The sequence below is a fragment of the Engraulis encrasicolus genome, chromosome 8, assembly GCF_034702125.1.
Source record: "Engraulis encrasicolus isolate BLACKSEA-1 chromosome 8, IST_EnEncr_1.0, whole genome shotgun sequence".
NCBI lineage: Eukaryota > Metazoa > Chordata > Actinopteri > Clupeiformes > Engraulidae > Engraulis > Engraulis encrasicolus.
The window spans coordinates 14477512-14497978 of NC_085864.1; the positions used below are offsets into that span (position 1 = coordinate 14477512).

The following is a 20467-nucleotide window of genomic DNA, read 5'->3' on the forward strand; positions in this document are numbered from 1 at the left end:
CAGATGACCCACATATATCTGAAGTACATCTGCAGCATATCTTTGGCAGGTTGCGTGTGCAAATGTGGGTTTGCCCAAGTGATCTTTCCCAAAAGTAGGGGAAATGACTGTCAGACAGTCAGGGTCATTGTCCATTGCTACGCCCATTTTGCAAGCAGCTTGAAGTGTTTGCATTGAAAGCCAACAATGATCAGACATTTTAATCTCTCCTAGAACTTCTACTTCTCTGGCAGAGTTGTGACTGTGCGTGTGTGTCTCTGTACGTGCGTACTCTCCGTGCCAGCGAGACGGTGGTTCCCCCGTTGTCACAGCCTCTAGATTTAGATTAATGAGTGTGGCAAAGCGGCGCTTAATTTACCCTTATTTTCAGCTTCGAGCGGACGCCCCGACCCGTGCCCAGACTGCACTATGCCTTGGCCCCAGTGCGCCAGCACAATTTATTTTTTTATTTTTTTGCCCTGGCATTTTGTTTTGCCAGCAAATGATGCCCCAATGATTGAGAGAAACCCCCAGAAGGTGGTTAGTAGTCATTAGGCTGAGGGATGCGTGTTGACCTCGCAAGGTTAATGTCTGTGAGCCACAGAGCCGACGAATCGACCTCTCTGTTTTGCTGATGCTGTAGACTGTGGTGGGTGCATCCGATTGGAATACTTATTTGTTGTATTTAGCAAGCTGCTGTTTTTGAATGCAAGCAGTGCTTTGTCTTTGTCACTACTGAGCAAAGCTTTTTTTTCCTGAACGCAAGTGTGGAGGAAAAAAGGACACAGTCACATCACATGTTCTGGACAGATATTCTTGCTGTTCACATACTAAACATGCTGCTGATGGTGACATAAGAACCCAAATCTCCCATTTTTGTCTGGGTTTTGTGTGTTTTCTGCGTTTTTGTGTAAGTGTGTGAGAGAGTCAAAGTTTGAGATCGATTTCAAGGAACAAATGGGAGGAGGCGGGTGATGAGGAGAAAGGGTATGAGTATGAGGAGGATGATGATGGTACTGCGGGCGTTCTCAGAGAACAGCATATGGCCCATTAGACTCTCATTTCCCATCATCTGCCTGGGCCTCTTAGCTGCCTCTCCATGGACCAGCCCTATCCTCAACAACACCACACTCAGAGAGAGAAAGAGAGAGAGAAAGAGAGGGAGAGGGAGATTGAGAGGGATAAAAAGAGAAAAAGAGAGATAAAGAGAAACGGAGAGAGAGAGAGAGATGGGCAAAGATCGAGGGACGGAGAGAGGGCAGAGTGAGAGAAAGATGGATGGATGGATGAGAGGTGATATATGAGAGAAAAAGGTGATAGTGTGGCCTGAGAGAGAGGCAGGGTAAAGGAAGATCTACGGACGGACAGTGAGTGAGTGAGTGGGATGAATAGAAATGGACAGAATCATTGGCACTGGCAGTGATGAAGGAGAGAAGAGAACGAGGCACTCAACCCCCTTGCCCTTTCATATAAAGCACAAGTCAAGAACCTGGTTGTAATCCCTCCTGTCTATCCATCAAAACCACATCCCATACTCCCCATACGCCCCCTCATGTGTCAGATGTCAGTCAGAAGCAAATGGGAAACTTGTCGGCTGTCGGGCCCTCAGGGCCGCTCTCCATGATGCACTGCACTGCGTTGTGCTGTGTTGTGTTGTGTTGTGTTGTGTTGTGTTGTGTTGTGTTGTGTTGTGTTGTGTTGTGTTGTGTTGTGTTGTGTTGTGTGGAGGGCCCACCTATCTGTATTCAGAGCCACAGTGCCACCAGCAGAGAGTTTTCTGCTTGAGAGAGTCATAATTGCACCCAAAGAGAGAGACAGAGAGAGAGAGAGACTAAGAGATTAACGTCTGCAGAAGCTGGCAGATTATTTTACGATTAAAGAATGGTGAAGGAAATTGCACAACAGGCTAACATATGGTAGTGTAATGTCGAGGATTTTTTTCTTCGCTGGTTGACCAATAAAATGTTCAATTACGGTTTGTGTGTCGCAAAATTCGCATGAAACCAACCAGTGGCGTATCTGGTCTTAGAGAATCTGTGTCAGGGGGCTCTTAGTTGAACAGGAATGAATTAATTGTTCAGCAAATTGAGTTCTATTGTTGGATGGAGTGTAGTGTGGCACACAAACAGAGACACACAGGCGCTCACGCTCACGCACGCACGCATGCACGCACGCACGCACGCACGCACGCACGCGCACACACAAACACACACACACACACACACACACACACGCACACGCACACGCCAACATGATCTCCAAAAATTCCGTGCTCCTGGACACGGATGTTAAGGACACAAAATCCGTGTCCAGGAGCACGGATTTTGCCAAAATTCCGTGTTCCTGGACACGGAATTGTTTTCCGTGCTCCTGGACACGGAATTGTTTGAAGTGCTTTCTATAGACTATTTCCACAGTCTTGTTTTTTCTCTGGATTTTTCTAATTTCAAATATTTTGTCTAAAAAAACATTTCTTACTGACAGGTTAGGGTTAGGGATTGTTTTGGTCTGGGCACAGCTAGTTTTCTTTCATTCATTATATGAATTTGATAGCCTAGCAACCAACTGGAAAAAGGTATTTCTCAAAAATATGTCTTTAATGACAGGTTAAGGTTAGGGAATGTTTTGGTCAGGGCACAACTTAAATTGCTATAGCATTATTTTGTTTAGGATTAGCATTTGGCATGTATTTTCTAACGATACAGTTAACACAGTGCTGTGGTAATAGCCTATAGAAAGCACTTCCGTGTGCCCATCACGGAAAACAATTCCGTGTCCAGGAGCACGGAAAACAATTCCGTGTCCAGGAGCACGGAATTTTGGCAAAATCCGTGCTCCTGGACACGGATTTCATGTCCTTAACATCCGTGTCCAGGAGCACGGAATTTTTGGAGATCAGGCTGCCACTGCAGTGATATCTCTTAAGTAACACATCTGAGAGCAAGAAAGGGCTTCAGGTGTGTGTGGGTGTGGGTGTGGGTGTGTGTGTGTGTGTGTGTGTCTGTGTTTGTGTATGATGTGTGTGTGTGTGTGTGTGTGTGTAGTGTGTGTGTGTGTGTGTGTGTGTGTGTGTGCTCGCTCACTCGCTCGCATGCTTGCGTGCGTGCGTGCGTGCCTCCATGCGTGCATGCTTGCTAGTGTGTGTGCGCCTGCGTGCACGCGTTTGCGTGTGTGTGTGCGCGTGCCTGTGTGTGTGCGCTATGAGTTAGTGAGCCGATTGCACAGTGGCTCACCATCGATCAGATCCTCGCTGACCCTGAGTCCCCTCTAAGGGGGAGACAGAGTGGCGGAAGTCTGCCTGTGCCCGTGCGCGTGCGGGTTGCAAGGTGTGCGTGCGTGAGTGTGTGCAGTGGGGTGTGTGTCTGGGGGGGTTTTAATCAGTCATTCAGCAGGGTCTCTGTTGTGCATGTGTGCTCTCAGTCCCCTATGCCCCCTGTTCTAATCACTCTCTCTTCTCTCTTCTCTCCCCACAGCTCAGACAGACTCATCGACGACGCTATACAGTGAGTGTGCCAAAGGAATGCAACACATACATACACACACACACACACACACACACACACACACACACACACACACACACACACACTGTTTTACATTGCAGTGCAGTGGGTGTTTCCGAAGCAACACGCAGGCACTCCCATGCGGCTTTAAATTGCATTTTTGCCAAGCTAAAGAATATTTTATCAGGCATTAATATTGATTTTGTGCTTGTAATCGCAAATTATTTGATGGCTATTAACTGAGGTGGCCTTCTTTAAACTGCCGTTCATTATACAGTAAGATGCCTGTTGAAGCTAATCTCTACTTACCAGTGTCCTCAAGAAACTCTTGCTTTGCTTTACTTTTGGGTTGATCTGTGTCTGTCTGTATCTGTCTCCACTGTCCTTGCGTCTACAGCCTCTGCTCCATTTTTTTTTTCTCCTTTAGTGTTTGGTTGGTTGAGCCTGAAACAATGTGTATGATTATATTAGAAGGATGTCACAGCGGCACTATTATTAATAATGATGGTCTAATTAATTAAAACTTAATGGTAATGAATTCCCTCCCTAGATAAAGGGTTGACCGTAATTGGCAGGAGTCATGCAAGGCCTCTAAAACCAAGCTGAAGGTGCCATGCTTTTGATTATACATCAGTCCGGTTGGACTACCCATTGATAGTTGAGATCAATGACAGTGAAACATTTGGCTAACATCATGTTAACATTGCACTTCAATCAGGATGTTGGTTGGGTTTATCAGATCTCATTCCAAAAAAGTTCTTGGTCAAACTTCTAAGCCAATGTTTTGGATTGAGATGCACCGAAATGAAAATATGTGGCCGAAACAGAATTATAATTATTCACTTGGCCGAAAACCGAAACAGAATATTACAGTTCAGTTAAAAGTAATCAAAAGTTCGTTTTTTCACTATTTTTAACTATTGCTATATTTTCATAAGAAAATAAATGTTTACTTGAAATCTTCAAATGTTACAGTAGAACTGAAATTAGTTAATTAATACCCATTTTAAATTCATTCTGGGGTTTTTTCTATTCGGCCTCCGATTTGGCCACTCAAGTGGCTTTTGGCTGGAAGCCGAATGTGTCTTTTTTTTGCGCTTTCGTCCGAATATTTTCGGTTGCTGGATATTCGGTGCACCTCTAGTTCTGGATGTACATGCCGCTCCTGGCAGACCCAGGAGTACTGTATCCCCTACCTTCACTCACACACTCAAAAAAAATTCCGACAGAGTTCCATGTACCAACTTCATTTTGAGGGTTTCTTTATGCCAAACAATTCACACACACACAATCCCCACTTAAAAAGACCTCAGTGACACTTCCATTTGCCGTGTTCAAAAGAAGCCATAATCAATACACAGCACTGAGCCACTGACCCACTGCTTGTCCATTCCCTGATACCATTAGATTATCTCTCTTGATTACGCTGAAAGCAGATCTGCTCTCTCTCTCTCTTGGGGAAGAGAGAGGGGAAGAGTGAAGTGAAGTGAAGCTGGCAGAAAGCTTTCTTGGCAGCCATGGTTTTTGTCCCCTTTTTTCCTTTCTCTTTTCCTTGCTAAATGGTGAGCAGAGCAGGGGAAGCCCTGTTGGGTGGCCTACTATGCAGCTCCTTGGAAGGTTCTTCCCACATAATGTTTGGCAAATGCACCATTTAAAAATCGACAGCCACTATTCGAACATTATTCTCCCTGGCCGTAAAATGAAAATGAAAGACGATCCAGGCTATTGGAAATTCGAACTCGTATCAAATATTCGAAAATCGAGTCCCATCCCTAAAGGAGAGTGCTTTTGATTTCCTAAAGAAGGGTTGCAGCTTACTGTGATGGGCTCACCTGCCCAGCTGTGAGCTAGTGCCTTCTTACAGCCCAGAGAATTTCCCACCCAATCCATTCAAACAGTTCCAATTTGGAAACTTGAATTGGAGGTCTTCTCCTGGTCTCCAACTCTTCAGCTATCCCTTCATTCCTAATAATAATGGTAATCTTGATCATAATCATAATCATAATAACCGTATTTGTATAGCACAATACATACAAGGCATGAAGCTCAATGTGCTTAACAGATCAACAACAATATTATAAGATTATTAAATGAAAATGTAATAAAATAAAATGGCAAAATGAAAGGAATAGAATGTGGTGGATTGAAAAAAGACAAGTTTAGGCAAAACCTTTAGGGTCAAAGTACGTGGAGCAATAATAAAATATTAAAATGGCATAACAGTTTAGACCAAAAACAAGTGGCATATACCCACAAGGACCAGGGCACGTAGAGTGGCAACGGGGGTGAAGGAAAAACTCCCTCTCCATCGTTCTCCTTATCATTATTATGGTCAGTTCCCCTGACATTTTTTTCTCTTAAAATGTAGACTCTACATTTTATTCTTTATGTTTAGACCTGGACAAAAACGCGTTTGGAGGGTGCTGCGGCACCGCTGCGCTCATGCACCGTACCTTGAACGGCCCATTGCCCTGAATCCAGCTTGGGTCATTTTCCAAGCCTACTCCATCACTCCTCTCCCAATCTTTTCCTGTCATTCCATCACTGCCCTAAGGCACTGTCCCAAAATACAAAATGCACAAAAAATAGAAAAATATGCACAAAATGGATTTTTTTGCCTTTTATTCCTCCATTCTCCATCCTCTTCCTGAATGATTATGCCTCACTATGCCCTACTCCACATCCTCTTCTGCTTTCCTGTCCCCACTGTACTGTCTTCCTCTGTTTCATTGCCGCTGCTGTGGACGAAGATGACTGCCAGGAGGCACAGCTGTTTAATGAAGGAGATTTGTGGTTCATCAACATACAATGCCTCGACACCCTCCTCCTCCACCTCCTCTCCTTTGATCACCTCACTTTCTTTCTTCTCCTCCTCCTCCTCCTCTTTCTGTTCTTCTCCTCTTTCTATCTTCTGTTCTTCTTCCTCCTCCTCATCCTCCTCCTCCTCCCCCTCTTCCTCCTCTTTCTGTTCCCTTTCGATCACCTCCATTTCTGTCTTCTCCTCCTCTTCCTCCCTCTCCTCCTTGTCTCCTCCTCTCTCTGCCCCATTCTTCCTCCACCACCACCTCTTCTCCAATTCCATTTTCTCCAACTGCAACCTCTCTTCCAGCACCTTCTGTCTTCTCCACTCCTTCTGGGTTTTCCCCACCCTCCTTTCCCGTCTCCTCCTCTTTCTACCCTGCTACTCCTACGCTGTCTCCAGTACCAGCTCCTCCCACCCTCCCTAGTTTGTATGTCCTCCTCCTCCTCCTCCTTCGTTCTTGATGTCCAGTGAAGCGTTAAGTGGACCAGAAGCAGATGTCCCACATCGTTACAGTCTCTCCCACATCTCTCTCTCTCTCTCTCTCTCTCTCTCTCTCTCTCTCTCTCTCTCTCTCTCTCTCTCTCTCTCTCTCTCTCTCTATCTCTTGAATGGCACACCCGCAATACCTCACATCTCTCTCTCCGTGTCTTTTCTCTTTCCTCTCTTCACTATCTTGGATGGCTGGAGGTGTGCATGGCAATACGCCTCTAAGCTGTCATCAACACAGCCTAATCTGGGGAGTTTGCCAGAAAGGCCTATTTACTCTGGTGCTTCGGCCTGTTCTTGATTTCAGATATTGAAACAACAACTTTTAATGAACTGCCATGTTGATTTTGTTACTACATAGAGCCATGATGGTACATGGCTTACCTTAATAAGGATCAAGCTTTGGCAAGGTCTTCTACCGTTCACAGTGTTTCCCACAGAAATTTTGGAAACTATGGGGGCAGCCGGGGTTTATTTTGTCCGGGGGGGGGGGTGTCTTCTCACACGGGCCTTTTTTTTGGGGGGGGGGGTGTATTCTTGCAGCGTAAATGCAAAACGGCAAAACAATGACTACAGTATGACATTGGCGCATGGAGAAACTGTAGGCCTGGGCCTATATTTCAGCCATTTATATTTTGAGAAATAAGGCTACATAAGATTTTACCCATGACTTGTATAATAGTAGTACATTGTCATTGTCAAAAAATGCAGTACAGTGAATAATTTCTGTTTACAACACAGTTTCATTCGTCCCTCATGCAGGGGTCTGGGAAACAATAATAAAACAAAATAGGAGCAGAGATAAGAATTTAAGAGCACTGTGAAATTGTTAACGCATAGACAAAAAGGGTCTTAGAGGGTAGGCTATGCCTTTTCCCCCACACATATCTGTAGGCGTACACATTCTACATGAGGGGTGCTGGTCACAGGGCCATTTTTTTTCCAAATTCCTCCCATTAAAAGGGCTGAACAACATATTACACATTTATGTCTATATTCACATTCATTACACATTCATTTCTATATGCAGCCCGATGTCTCCTCTGCTGTGTCAATGAAGGTCTGTCACCAAACTCATTACAACTGTAAAACAAAGCCTAGGGAGTGTTAGTAAACTCATCCCAACTGTCCCTTCTCTGAAGGTTTTTCATATTGCTCCCAAACCCAAGTAAACTACAACAACTTGACTAGGCTTTTGATCCCTGTCTTTCAAGCACTTGTGGTTCTCTCTATAGCAGGGGTGCCCAACCTTTTTTTAACCAAGATCTACTTTTGAAGTTGATGGTCTGCCGTGATCTACCAAGTCAAATTCAAGGATGTCAGTATGAAAATTTAAGACCACCATTTATTAATCACCATTATTATGAACAAAATGTTTTCAGTAGGCTACTATGGCCGTATCTTTTCAGTGTGTTTTTAAAGTGTGTTGAATAGCCTATCTTTACAAAGCAATGCAGCACAGATAGTATGCAGAGATAATTTCAGTCATACACAAGTCATAAACAACTGAAACAATTTCAAAATGATAAACATTTGGTATATAAAAGGCACATAGGCCCTATTTCTAAAATATGATGAAGCATTATCATGCCTTCAGTGGTATAGGCTACAAATTAAAAAGGGCTCAGAAATTCACCATTTGTTATGGGTAAATAGTAGGCTACTATGAGAGAGAGAGAGAGAGAGAGAGAGAGAGAGAGAGAGAGAGAGAGAGAGAGAGAGAGAGAGAGAGAGAGAAATGAGAGAACTCATTGGATTGGTTAACACCCCTGTTAAGTGTGACTTCTTCTATGAAGGTTTTTTTTTTCAGCTCTCTGGGGCAGTAGCACAGCAAAGGCTTTCTATTGTGAGTTTGGCCAATCGTTTTGTCCACAACTGAAGCAAGAAACAGCACAAATTGAAGTGAATTCCATACACGTCAACAACTAACATTTCCCTTACACGCGGCACGCGATGTAAACGCAGTTAGCGATGATGCATGCGACTAGCGATTTGGACGAAGATCCTCGCATATCGGCGTGTCATAACGCATCGTTGCGCACATGTTCTGTTACTCACCCGATGTTACACGTGTGCACACATGAATCAACTGTAATACCCTTACGGTCACTTCCTAATGCTTTCCCCTCATTCTGTGTTACCGTGGGACTACTTATCTAACCAATACAGAGTCTATAGGATGTATTTACTCCAGGAGGAAAATGCGAAGGAAATTCAAAATCGTAATTCAAATCGTTTTTAACAAAAACGGATATCGTAAAAAAAGTAAAAAAAAAAGTAAAAAAAAGTAAAAAAAAAAAAAAAAAAAATCTTTTTTTTTTCTTTTTTTACATTTTCGTAAACTATGGCGGCCAAATTTAAACTATGGCGGGCCGCCATAGTTTCCTGAATGTATGGGAAACACTGGTTCACTTGCTTTGTCTTTCTTTCTGTCTGTCTCCGTTCACTGCTGTTCGTAGTGGGCATGGGACTGTTCACTACCGTTCTCTCTCTCTCTCTCTCGCTCTCGCTCTCTCGCACACTCCCTCGCTCACTCTACACCTTCAAATACTTATGTAAACATGTGTGCACACATACTGTATACACATCTAGAAATGCATGTACCCATACAAAGACACTCACTTTAGTGTGACTCCCTCATCGATACAAAATGCACTCTGTCAAGCACTCACTTATAGCAACTTAACCCCTTCACTGTGTAGTCAGGCTCAGACACACACGCACACGCGCACACACACACACACACACACACACACACACACACACACACACACACACACACACACACACACACACACACACACACACACACAGATAGTAGATCATGCGTATCCACGGTATGATGCATGGCCCTGTACTCTGGAGGGGTTTGCCATGAAGCTCCACTGTGGGCCAGAGGTGGGGTTGTTTATGACTGGAGACACCACGGGGCCAAGTCCCCTGAGCCCCCCTCCTCCCTGACCTGGGTCTCCCAGGGCACCGTGTGGGTTGTCACCACTCACGCCTTAACGCACTCAAACGTGTAGTACACACCACGCACACACACACACACACACACACACACACACACACACACACACACACACACACACACACACACACACACACACACACACACACACACACACACACACACGCATACATAAACTCTCTCTCTCTCTCTCTCTCTCTCTCTCTCTCTCTCTCTCTCAACCTCCAACTCTCTCTCCCTCCCTTCCTCTCTCTTTCTCTCTCTCTCTCTCTCACACACACACACACACACACACACACACACACACACACACACACACACACACACACACACACACACACACACACACACACTCACACACACACTGTTCTTGTTTTTCTATTTGCCCCCATCTACCCTCAAACGCTCTCTCACTCCAGTTTCGTCATTGTCTTGTTGTTTGCTAGCGAGGCGGTAAGTCACGCCATGCCTGGCCCCACCCCACCCCATCACACTGCACCACACCGCACTACCCATAGACCACCTGTCCTGTTTGCTTTCGCCATTATAATCATTATTTACAGACCGACGTCTGTGCAATGCATGGACCAGCCGTTTCTTTATTGTGCATAAAGCAGCAAAACAGGTCTTCAGCGCTGCTCGGCTGTTGTACTCGAACAGAGGCTTTGTTTGAACATGTGGCTCAGTCGACCTCGCTCTTAGGTTAAGCCAGTGTTTCTCAAAGTGGGGCGGAAGCCCCCCTAGGGGGGCGCAGAGGTATTGGAGGGGGGGTGCGTGAAGTCATTCTGCTTTGCCATTAAGTCAACACATTCACTTTACATTCACAATATATTCATTAATTTATTCATTAATATTTAGAAAACATCATAGGTAGGCTATATACGTGTATATTAGGCTTTTATAAACTTTACTAAGGCCTATTAGTTTGCATTTTCGGAACCATTTTGCTTGAGGGGGGGTGCAGACAGATACCCTTCCTCTGAAGGGGGGAATGGCAGGAAAAGTTTGAGAAACACTGGGTTAAGCAGAGAACAGATACTCCCATGTTTTCTGTAGTTCGCAATTAAAGTGCGACTGAGCACACCATATTGGCACTGATAAGTGTCTGATGGGGGTTTTTTTTTGAAGGGATTGTAAGCACAGACATAAAGACTGGCTGGAAATACGACAGATGTCTCATGCCATAATCAGAGCTGTGTCAATATAGAACAGACTGTTTTATTGGCGCTTCAGCCATACGTGTTGCTTTTAACCAAAATTGCGTCAACAGCGGGAAACGATTGTTCTCGACGTGATATTGACATTTTTTCAATTAAGCATTCAGACATTCAGAATTGGGTCCGCATTGCATTGTATGTATTGGGTGGAGGGGGGTTTTCAGATGACTTTGTCCCGGGCTCAGCCAAAGCTGTCAGCGGCCCTGGCTTCTACTGGGGCTGCCAGCCTGCACAGCCGGCACATCTGGGAGGATGGGGAATTAAGGCAGGCAGGCAGGCAGACAGACAGACAGACAGCCTGGCTGGCTGGCTAGCTGGTTAAGATCATTGGCAGTCCTACTGTAGAAATGCCTGCCAGGCTATACGTTACACACACCCCAAAGCTGCAGAGGCGAATGCCTGGAGTGATCTACGGTGTCATTGGGCAATTTAATCCCCTCTGCAGGCCCCGCAACAAGAACAGAAGAAGCCCCAGAGTCAGCTCCAAGGCCCTTCAATTCCATTAAGAATGGCAGGCTTCTATTCCATCAGCTTACTGGAGTATGTCTTGCCTCTCTGTCTGTTGGTCCGGCAGTCCTTCATCTCCTTCAGCTAGTAGCAAAGAAGGTATAATAGATGTCCCTAGATGCTAAGGTTTCTTACTTGAAAAAAGAAAATGTTTCCTCAACCCTGAGGTTTTCTAACTCGATCACCCTAAGCAAAACCACTATTAGGGAGTTTCTTCTTTACCCTAGGCCCTGCACCGTTAAGAAGGGCTGTCTTCTCTTCCTTGAGCTTGAGCGTTCTGACTGTTAGCCGCAGTCAATTGATCCCCTCAGCTACCAGCAATAGGGATGGATGTATCCCAAGATTAGTCACGACTAGCCCCTTCCAGAAGTAGAGAAGGAAAAATGTGCCCATCTCTGGTCAAGGTGCTGGTCAAAATAGGCTAATACAGGACCTTAATTGAGAGGTCCTTACACCAGAAATATTTATTCGTAATCTATCCCATAGTAGGCCAGGTGTGATTTGCACTTAGTCTGTGTTAGTAGTGAATTGGAAGACCTCAATAGTCGAAATGTAGTTCTGCCCTGAAATAATAGACTGTGGATTTGAAGTGTGTGGGCCTCTCAAAAAAACCTGTATTAGGCCCTTCCAGGACACATAGCACTAGGGGAAGACACATTTGCCAGTCACAAATAATATAAGGCATAACTTGCAAACACAACTTAAATGCTCATGGCGTTTGTGGAAGATAGTTGGTGAATTGAATGTTCTCTTCTGATCTCCTCAGAAGGTGGACTCGTCAATCAGGTCCCAGTTGTCTCAAATCGGAACAAAAGTCCAAACAGATCTAAACATTGTTGATGATTTATTTACTGAAGATGCACAAAAGTATACAAACAATGCATCATTCTCTACAAACAGCCACCATAACAGACAGACTACACAGAGTTAGCATAGGGTTGCAGCCCGGAGACTTGCCCTGAGGTACTTGTAGTAGCACACCGAAAAGAAGTAACACTGACGGCCTGCCTCCTCTCTTTTTATCATCTCAGGCCCACGCTGCCCCTTCAAGCATTTTCTATTTTCCTAAACCAGCCAGTGTCTCTCATGACGTTATGGAAACTTTTCAATCATGAATTTGGCTGTAGTTTATATTATTATTTGAAACCATTTTATATTTAGCATAGGGTAATAGTCTCTCCTGGTTTCTGTCTCTCTAGCACACAGGGCATGCGAGCAAGCAGGTTTAGAGGCATGTGCAATGAGTACAGTGGCTTTCAACTTTCCTTGAGCCAAGGTACACCTTTTTGAAGACAAAAATGCAAAGGCACATCATCAATGGTTAATGTTCACAAAAATAACAATGAAAAAATAACACCCCAGTGCCTAATGAACAATGTACACTCATTCTATAATTTTCAGGAAACACCAGATGATCTCTCACTGCACATTAGTGTTCCCCCGGTGCAGTTGGTTAGAAAAAAGCACCGACTTAGTAGCACAAATGCTGCTAGCAACTCTATGCTCTCTTCACTCACGCACACACAGTACTTTTTAAAATCAGGTCGTAAGACATGATTAAAAACTGTGCAAGACTGTGTACATTATAGTCATTGATCTTGTGATATGTGTTTTGTGTTCTGAATCCCATCTTAGCATGTTTTGTGTGTTTATCATCATTAATTCTAATCATCGTCCTTTACCACGACAATTCTTCTCCATGGACCACAGATCAAAGTTATAATTTGGCTCAATTGTATGGTGTTCACAGTGTCTGACACATAATATTATATTGGAATAAGTTTTGTCACCACTATGTGACATTTACAGAAGTCTAACATTGTGGTTTCATCATGCACTCTACCCTACTCTTCGACATGCTCAAAGCAACATGTTGTGGTTTTATGACGTCCATCAACACCGCTTTACCAGGTGCACAAACCTTTAGCCTAGAATGTCTTGAGCAAAAACATCAGAATCGAAGCGGTGCTCAAACCTTAGCCTGGAAAGTCTTGTCTAAAAGCATGTATAATTCTTATGTCTGAATGTCTGCTAGACGGTAAGCTACGTGACTCGCGGTCTTGTGTGTGGCTCCTAAGGGGAAATGTTCTTGTCAGTGAGCACGTAGGCCTACTTAAGCCCAGTACTTTTCCACCCTTAAACTTGACCCTCTTCTGATAATGTTATGTTTGTCTGTTTGTACATTTTTGTACAAGTGTTTGTCCTTTTTCTCTGTTTGTTTTATACATGCAGTGTAACTCTTTGTACATCATTCATCACTCAAAAATTCAACACACATTCTCCCATAGACATGAAGAACCGCAAGCAATCTTGTTTAGCCATCAGGAATTGTGAAACAACACTACAATTTAATTTTGCAACCTTAAAATGTTTTTTTCCCCTAAAATTGGCTATGTGGTTCATTGATTTCCAATAAACTGAATGGCACCTCTAAATTGCTTTTCCACTGTTCATGAGCTGTTATCTCCTAGCACAATTAAGTTTGGAGGAGTGGGCTTTCTGTCTGTTGTTCAAACGAGTCTTGAATTCACCTCTATGTTGATCAAATGTACATTTTTCTTCATGTTGCTTTAGGTTGTTAAGTGAGTATGGTAGATTATCTCTGGACAATATAGTGTAAAGCAATGCAATGTATGAAGTGATGTGTCTTCCAACTAAGTCAACTCAGTAGTATGAGTATGAGTCAGAGTATGTCCATCATCCAACCAACCAAACACATAAACATGCACACACAAACGCCCCATTTCGATTTCAGTTGCGTTTTGGGAGAAGACTGTGTAGCATGCATGTGATGAGCAGGCTTCTCTTGGTCATTAAACCTGTTGTGGTGTTGTTCCCATGTTCCCTTTTCTCCACAGCATTGCCATGGCAACTAAGGAGAATATGACCTCGCAGCGGAGCATGTTGAAGTCCATACAGAGCAGGGTCAACACTTTGGCCAGTATCCTTTCCCACTGGAAGAATGTTTGAGTGTGTAAGTGCGTGTGTGTTTGTGTGCATGCGTGACAATGTTGTATTACTGTGTTTGTTTGAGTGTGTGAACGTTTGAGTTTAAGTCCAGTAGGCCTTCCCAGGCTTGCCTATCTGTCACAGAGTGCTATTTGTCACTAATGGAAATCTCCACTTTGTGCTCAGCTGTTATTTGAGCTGTTTTATTGGGCTAGTTACTGTAGAGGGCCCCTGCCAACAGAGCCATCTTGAGGACCTATCCACTGGGCGCCATGCCCTTGGCCAGTATTTAGGGAGTAAAAATTCAAGTGTCCTTCCCTTGCTGTTTTACATCATGATGTATGGCGAGTTACAAGAGGACATTATCTATTTGGTAGATTGCTGTTTGGATATTGTTGTCCCTCCACAGATGCCAACAGAAAAAAGCTTCGAGAAACTTGTTGGGAAAAAAAAAGATAAAATCATAATTTATTTTAGGATATGTTTCATAGCTGTCAGGTTTTAATCTGGTGAAACATTTGTGCTGGTAAGATTTAAGTGGTATGAAAAGCATCATCAATTTCAATTTCCCATCCCAGCTGTCCTCCTATTATACCAGAGAGCTGAGTTATCCCCCCAGCTCTCAATTTTGCTCTTTGAAAGACTTTCTCTTGCTCCTCTCTCCCTCTTTTTTTGCACTGCTCACATTCCACATGTCCCTCTGCAAAGCAACTTGGGATGGAGGCTTAAATGAACGACTATCTTTCCAATTTTTTAATTTAAATCTTGAAATCCCCTGGTTAGGTGTAATGCTTACCTGTGTGCCATCTAGATAAGATAAAGTGTAGTGGAAAGCACACACATCCAGCAGAAAAACATACCTACCTACTTATTCTGACTGTTTTTTTAACTTGTGTAAGATGCCTGAAGATCTATGATCGAAACGTTGCTCCAAATAAATGAAGTCTTCTGCCAGCAGTGTGCAGATCCTGTCCCGCTCCACCTAGATAAGATACCATAATGCAACCTGTTCCCTGAGAACAGGCATGCGTCAAAACGTTATTATGTTTAGTTAATATGCACCTGAAAAAAAACTTCAGTCGCTTTATTTGTCCCAGCATGGGTGTATAAAATGATGCTTCTACTTGAAAATAGTAGACCATAATTCAACCTATTCCCTATTGTGTGATCAAATTCAGGGCCAATGCGTCACACTGCCTGCCTGCATTGCATGCGGTACAGTGCAGTAGATGGGCGCATCACGTTTGTGGGTTGCTGCCTTGGCTCTATAGCGTACGCCCGGTATGTGAGTGGTGTGGTCGTTCCCATTTCAACCAGCGTCGATTTTACAGTGGTATTAAAGTGTCACTTGCAGCAACCCTATATCTTTTTGTAACTTTGACCCTGCCATTTAGCGCTTACCTCATGCGCGGAAAATGGGACCGCTGCCCAAGCTGCGGATGATGTGTGTGCGTGTGTGTGTGTGCGCGCGCAGTGCATGCCCGTGTGTGTGTGTGTGTGCGCACGTGTTTAAGCCACAGCTTGGAGTTGTGTCATAATCACGATGAATGCTCTGTAAACTGTCTGAATGGAGCAGCGGTGGAGCATAATCTTTCACACTGTATTAATACAACCTGGATACTCTCTATGCTGTACACGTGCTACATGCGTTACAAGCCATTTCTTGCAAAGTATCCAGTATACATTTTAAATGTCAGTGTACTCACATATAGTGACAAGAAATGTCATTCTGGCCTTTTCAAAATTCCAAAAGCCCAATTGTAGTTCAAGAGAGTCCTTGTGCACAATCCCTCTCAGCAGCACAGGTGCATGTGTGAGGCAGGTAAACTTGATCAAAGATGAAAGTTAAAAAAACACTGCACACTGCTTACTGTTCTTTTTTCCTTTTTTATTTGTTGGAGAAATCAAAATTTGCCCTATCTAAATTTCTCAGATTTCAGAGGTCTTACTGTTTTGTGGCATCCCATTTGTTCACTTAGATAAATCATAAAAAAATGTTGGGGGAAAGCCAGAGCCTTGATTGAGTTACCTGACAGAGCAATGAAATACAATAACGTAAAATGGAATATTGAGCTGCAAGGTAGGCGGTGTAGTGGTGATAGCCTGGCTAGTCAAAATGGACATTGATCCGCTCAAGCCCATCAACGGGTAACATAACTATTGGGTACAGACAATGGGGGCAATATCAAACCGCTTATACGAGGCACTGATAGGCTTATCGATATGAAACATTAGAATGTGGGGTGCAGTGCTGCACTGCCTAGAGCAGTGTCTCCCAACCTTTTCTGTATTGCGTACCCCCTGAGCCTTTTTGTCATACAATAAGTACCCCCTAACTCATACTCTATCCCAATGTGACTGTATTTCCCATACATTTGTTATCATTGCACTTTCCCCACGTACCCCCTGTAGTGAGCCTATGTACCCCTAGTGGTACACGTACCCCTGGTTGGGAAACACTGTCCTAGAGCACCTGGACCATATGCATGTACATGCGGCCCGACCCGGGTTGCCCTGCCCTGACTCTTTCTCCCCACTACTTTCCAGTCACATCTTCACAGTCCAATCAAGGCCCCAAAAGGCCAAAAGTATATCTGCACTTGTTCTGTGTATTTCCTGTGCACTTTGTATTTGCTAGTGATGTTGGCTATGATTATATCCTCTTTTGAACGTGGCTTTGGTTATAAAGCGTCTGCCAAATGCAATGTAATTTAAAGTAATGTAAAATATATATTTGCAAAATACTTTGGAATGCCTCTTCTTGTCTTCCTTAACCGAAACTTCTTCCAGATCGCTTCCCTGCCATAAACAGCCTCATCCAGCGAATCAACCTGCGGAAGAGGCGGGACTCGTTAATTCTGGGCGGAGTCATCGGCATTTGCACCATTCTGCTGCTGCTCTACGCATTTCACTGATGGGACACGATGGAGCTGACCAGTCGCTTTTCGTTTTACTACTCAAACTCCTCTTCCTCCCCCCTCTCCAACATACTGCTAAGTTGTGATGGAACTTAAGGTGTTCAGGGCCGGACTTGGTGAAGGAAAGACCCCGGAGGCTGCTATTAGCAAACGCCCACTTGGCCTAATTGGATAACAGTATTGATTGTGGCCGACCATAGACTTTCTTGTTTGTATTTATCAGAGGGAATGGGGTGCTAGTTTGGTGCAGTCCGGCAGCAAATTTTTCTGGGGTTACGCTCACTCTCTCCGCTCCCGGTAAACAGCCCCTGGGCTGGAGGAAGAGAGATGAGAAGGGAACAGAGACCAAATAACTAATGCAACTAACCTGATTTTGTTGTTTTTGTTTCTTGCTTTTGTTGATTTTGTTTGATTTTTTTTCTGTTTTTAAGAGAGCAAAATGTAACTTTGCTCGCTCTGAAGAGAAAGGCAAAAACATAAAAAATGTGTGCCATCCATGATGATCTTTTTTGATTTAGCTTTTCTTTCCTTTCAGGCAAAGCGTTTTTAAGTGTGATGGTCCGTATAGTGAAGGAGGATGTTCATCATCATGTTATGTATCCTGTTCATTAATAAATTATTCATATAAATGTACAACAAATGTGTGAAAGAAGGCACTGGAAAAAAAACCTCTGAAAACAAAAGCTTTTTAACCAACCCTAAGATTAGCAATTTACCTTCACACGAGGGATTTGTGACCCTTTGAAACAGCAGAAAGAATCCTACATTAATATGTTCTCATTTGGTTCGCATAGCTATTGTAAAGTCATCATCAGTGTTGTTGAATGAGGCTGACGCTCTAGGTACTCAGACAGAGGTCGCCCTCTTGAGCCAATAGTTATCATCCAGCTGCCATTACTCCAGAGAATGCATTACTGATCTGATGCGGCACGGTTCTATGTAATGGTAAGGCTCCAAGATACTCGCCCAAGAGGGGAGTGGAGCTGTGTGGGGTGTGTGCCCCCACCGATCCTAGTCTGACAGTCCCGACCGAGAACCTTCCTCCGTTATCGTACCTCATCTCTGTCCGATTCATGGGCAGCCGCAAGAAGACATCTTGAGGAAATGGAGCATGATCATGGAATAACAGCAAGCCAGCATTTTCCTTTTACAGCTTGATGAAAATGCAGTTTGAGTGAAATCATGTCGGGGGGAAGACGACACAAGAGACTGGAGGGGCGGTAGGTAGTTACAGTAGATGAGGGAGGTACATGTACAGTGTACATTGAAGCTTGTTAGAGGGCCTTAGTAGCTATGGGAGTCTAGATGACACTCGAAAGGCTGTGTGTCACACTTCCGTTCGGTTCTCCTCCATTACTCGTCTGCCATTTGGTTCTCCCCATTAGGCCGCTCTGTACTGTCCCATTTCCTTTGTTCCCAGGCTTCTGACAAATGAGGTCTCCCCCCTACATCACACAATCTCTCTCTGCTGACACTGCGAGAAGATGAACTCATAAAGGGCTTGTGGGCGCCGTGTATTTTTGATGGCTCCTCGTCACAATATTGCCCTCTCCTCCTCATCTAAAAGGCTTTCATTGTTCTCTTGTCTTGTTAGAGCTGCAGCATTGGTAAAGTATCTCTCTACTGTCTTGAAATACATGTGTAAGCGCAAGATGATTGCTGTCTCTTTTTTTCTTTTTTTTTTCTTTTCTGGTTTCACTTAATTTTCCACAGCTTCATCTGATGACAAATGCGTTCTTCAGATACCATTTCTTTTATTGGGTACTCTTCTGCAGTTTAGGGTTTCACAATGAAATGTCAATTTCAGTTGGTGCTCATGGGTCTGATTGAAGAGACTGTAAAAAAAAAAAAATTGAGCTTCATCCCTCAGTGTGTCATCTGAAATCTCCATTTGATCTCAGGCATAGCCTTTAGCGTATGAAAGTCTGTAGAACGAATGAACCTCTCATTCTGTGTAAATAATGTACATAGATACAGTATAATTATATGTTTACAGCTCCTGTTTCAAGTTGGTCTGGTGGTTGTTGCAGTTATGCATAGACAGTACAGCTCAATCTCTCGCCAGTTCGAATGAATTTGTATGAATGACATGGGCAAAGTTATGTTGTTTTAATCTTTTCTTCCCCGTCGGCAGCAACTATCTCGCCAGTTTTCCTCCTATACCCATGCTTGTGAATCTGCTCATCTTTTTTTATGGTAATCAAGCCCCTGTTAAAGTGAGTCGGGATGTCTATTGGTTGAATGCTTTTACTAAAATAAAATAAAATTGTGATTTCATGCAATGTACTTACTGGCTTTATTAAGTGAAATGGCTGCTGGATCCCATTGTAGAACATTTGCCCAAGGGCAATGATGATGCTTTCTCTGCCTGGTAATAGAACTGACAAAGTTCCATATCAGAAGAGAGGGAGAGAGAGATTGCGATTGCGATGGAATGAGACGGAGAAATGGAGTGGTGGGAGGGATAGAGAGATAAAATTGGGCAAGGAAAAGTGAGACACCGCAAGGAGGGACAGGAAGCGGGATAGAAGGAATGAAGGGTGTGGGGAAAGGGAGAGAGAGGCATGAACATAGAAGGGAAGAAAGAGAAGGCAGTGTGCAGTGGAGCTTGAAAGCGTGGGTGCTGGACTGGGTTCAGTAGGTGCAGTAGCCTGTACACACTAGATTTTACAGCGTTCATTCAGCACTTGGAATCAAATATAACACTCCCAGTGTTGGTCTTAACTTGCTCAGTGTTGAATTAACACTGCGAAAAAAAAACAAAAAAAACATTTTACTTTGCAGGGGGGGGTGAGGTCAGCACTGCATGGCCTCTCCACAGGAGCCTGTCACTGCTCTGCTGCTGTCTTCTTGTCAGCATGACCGCCTCCCGTTCAGCTGCTAGCCTCTGCTGTCTATACAATGTCCCATCGCACACCTGTAGCATTAACCAACCTGACACACCTGACAACACCACCCACACCCACTCAATTGCTCCGACTGAACCTAATGACCTGTTAGTGGTTGTTCTTTTTCATGGTTTTTTTTTATTTATTTATTTTTTCTTTTGTTGTTTTTCTTTGTGTTCTTTTTCAAAGTCCCTTCATCAAATATTTGCTGGCTCCTGTGAGAGCAAGTGAGCCAGGGGTGCAGTG

At 43.8% G+C, this 20467-nt stretch overlaps 1 protein-coding gene across 1 annotated transcript in view; it reads left to right on the forward strand.

Annotated features, from left to right (window-relative positions):
* The window catches only part of gosr1 (golgi SNAP receptor complex member 1), a 61292-nt gene extending 41682 nt beyond the window's left edge, over positions 1-19610 (forward strand). Inside the window, exons 7-9 of the mRNA XM_063205021.1 lie at positions 3453-3482; positions 14325-14407; positions 17206-19610. Of these exons, the coding sequence (XP_063061091.1) occupies positions 3453-3482; positions 14325-14407; positions 17206-17330 (238 nt within the window). The 3' untranslated portion in view covers positions 17331-19610. The remainder of the gene's footprint in view (positions 1-3452; positions 3483-14324; positions 14408-17205) is intronic.
* Positions 19611-20467: the final 857 nt, after the last annotated feature.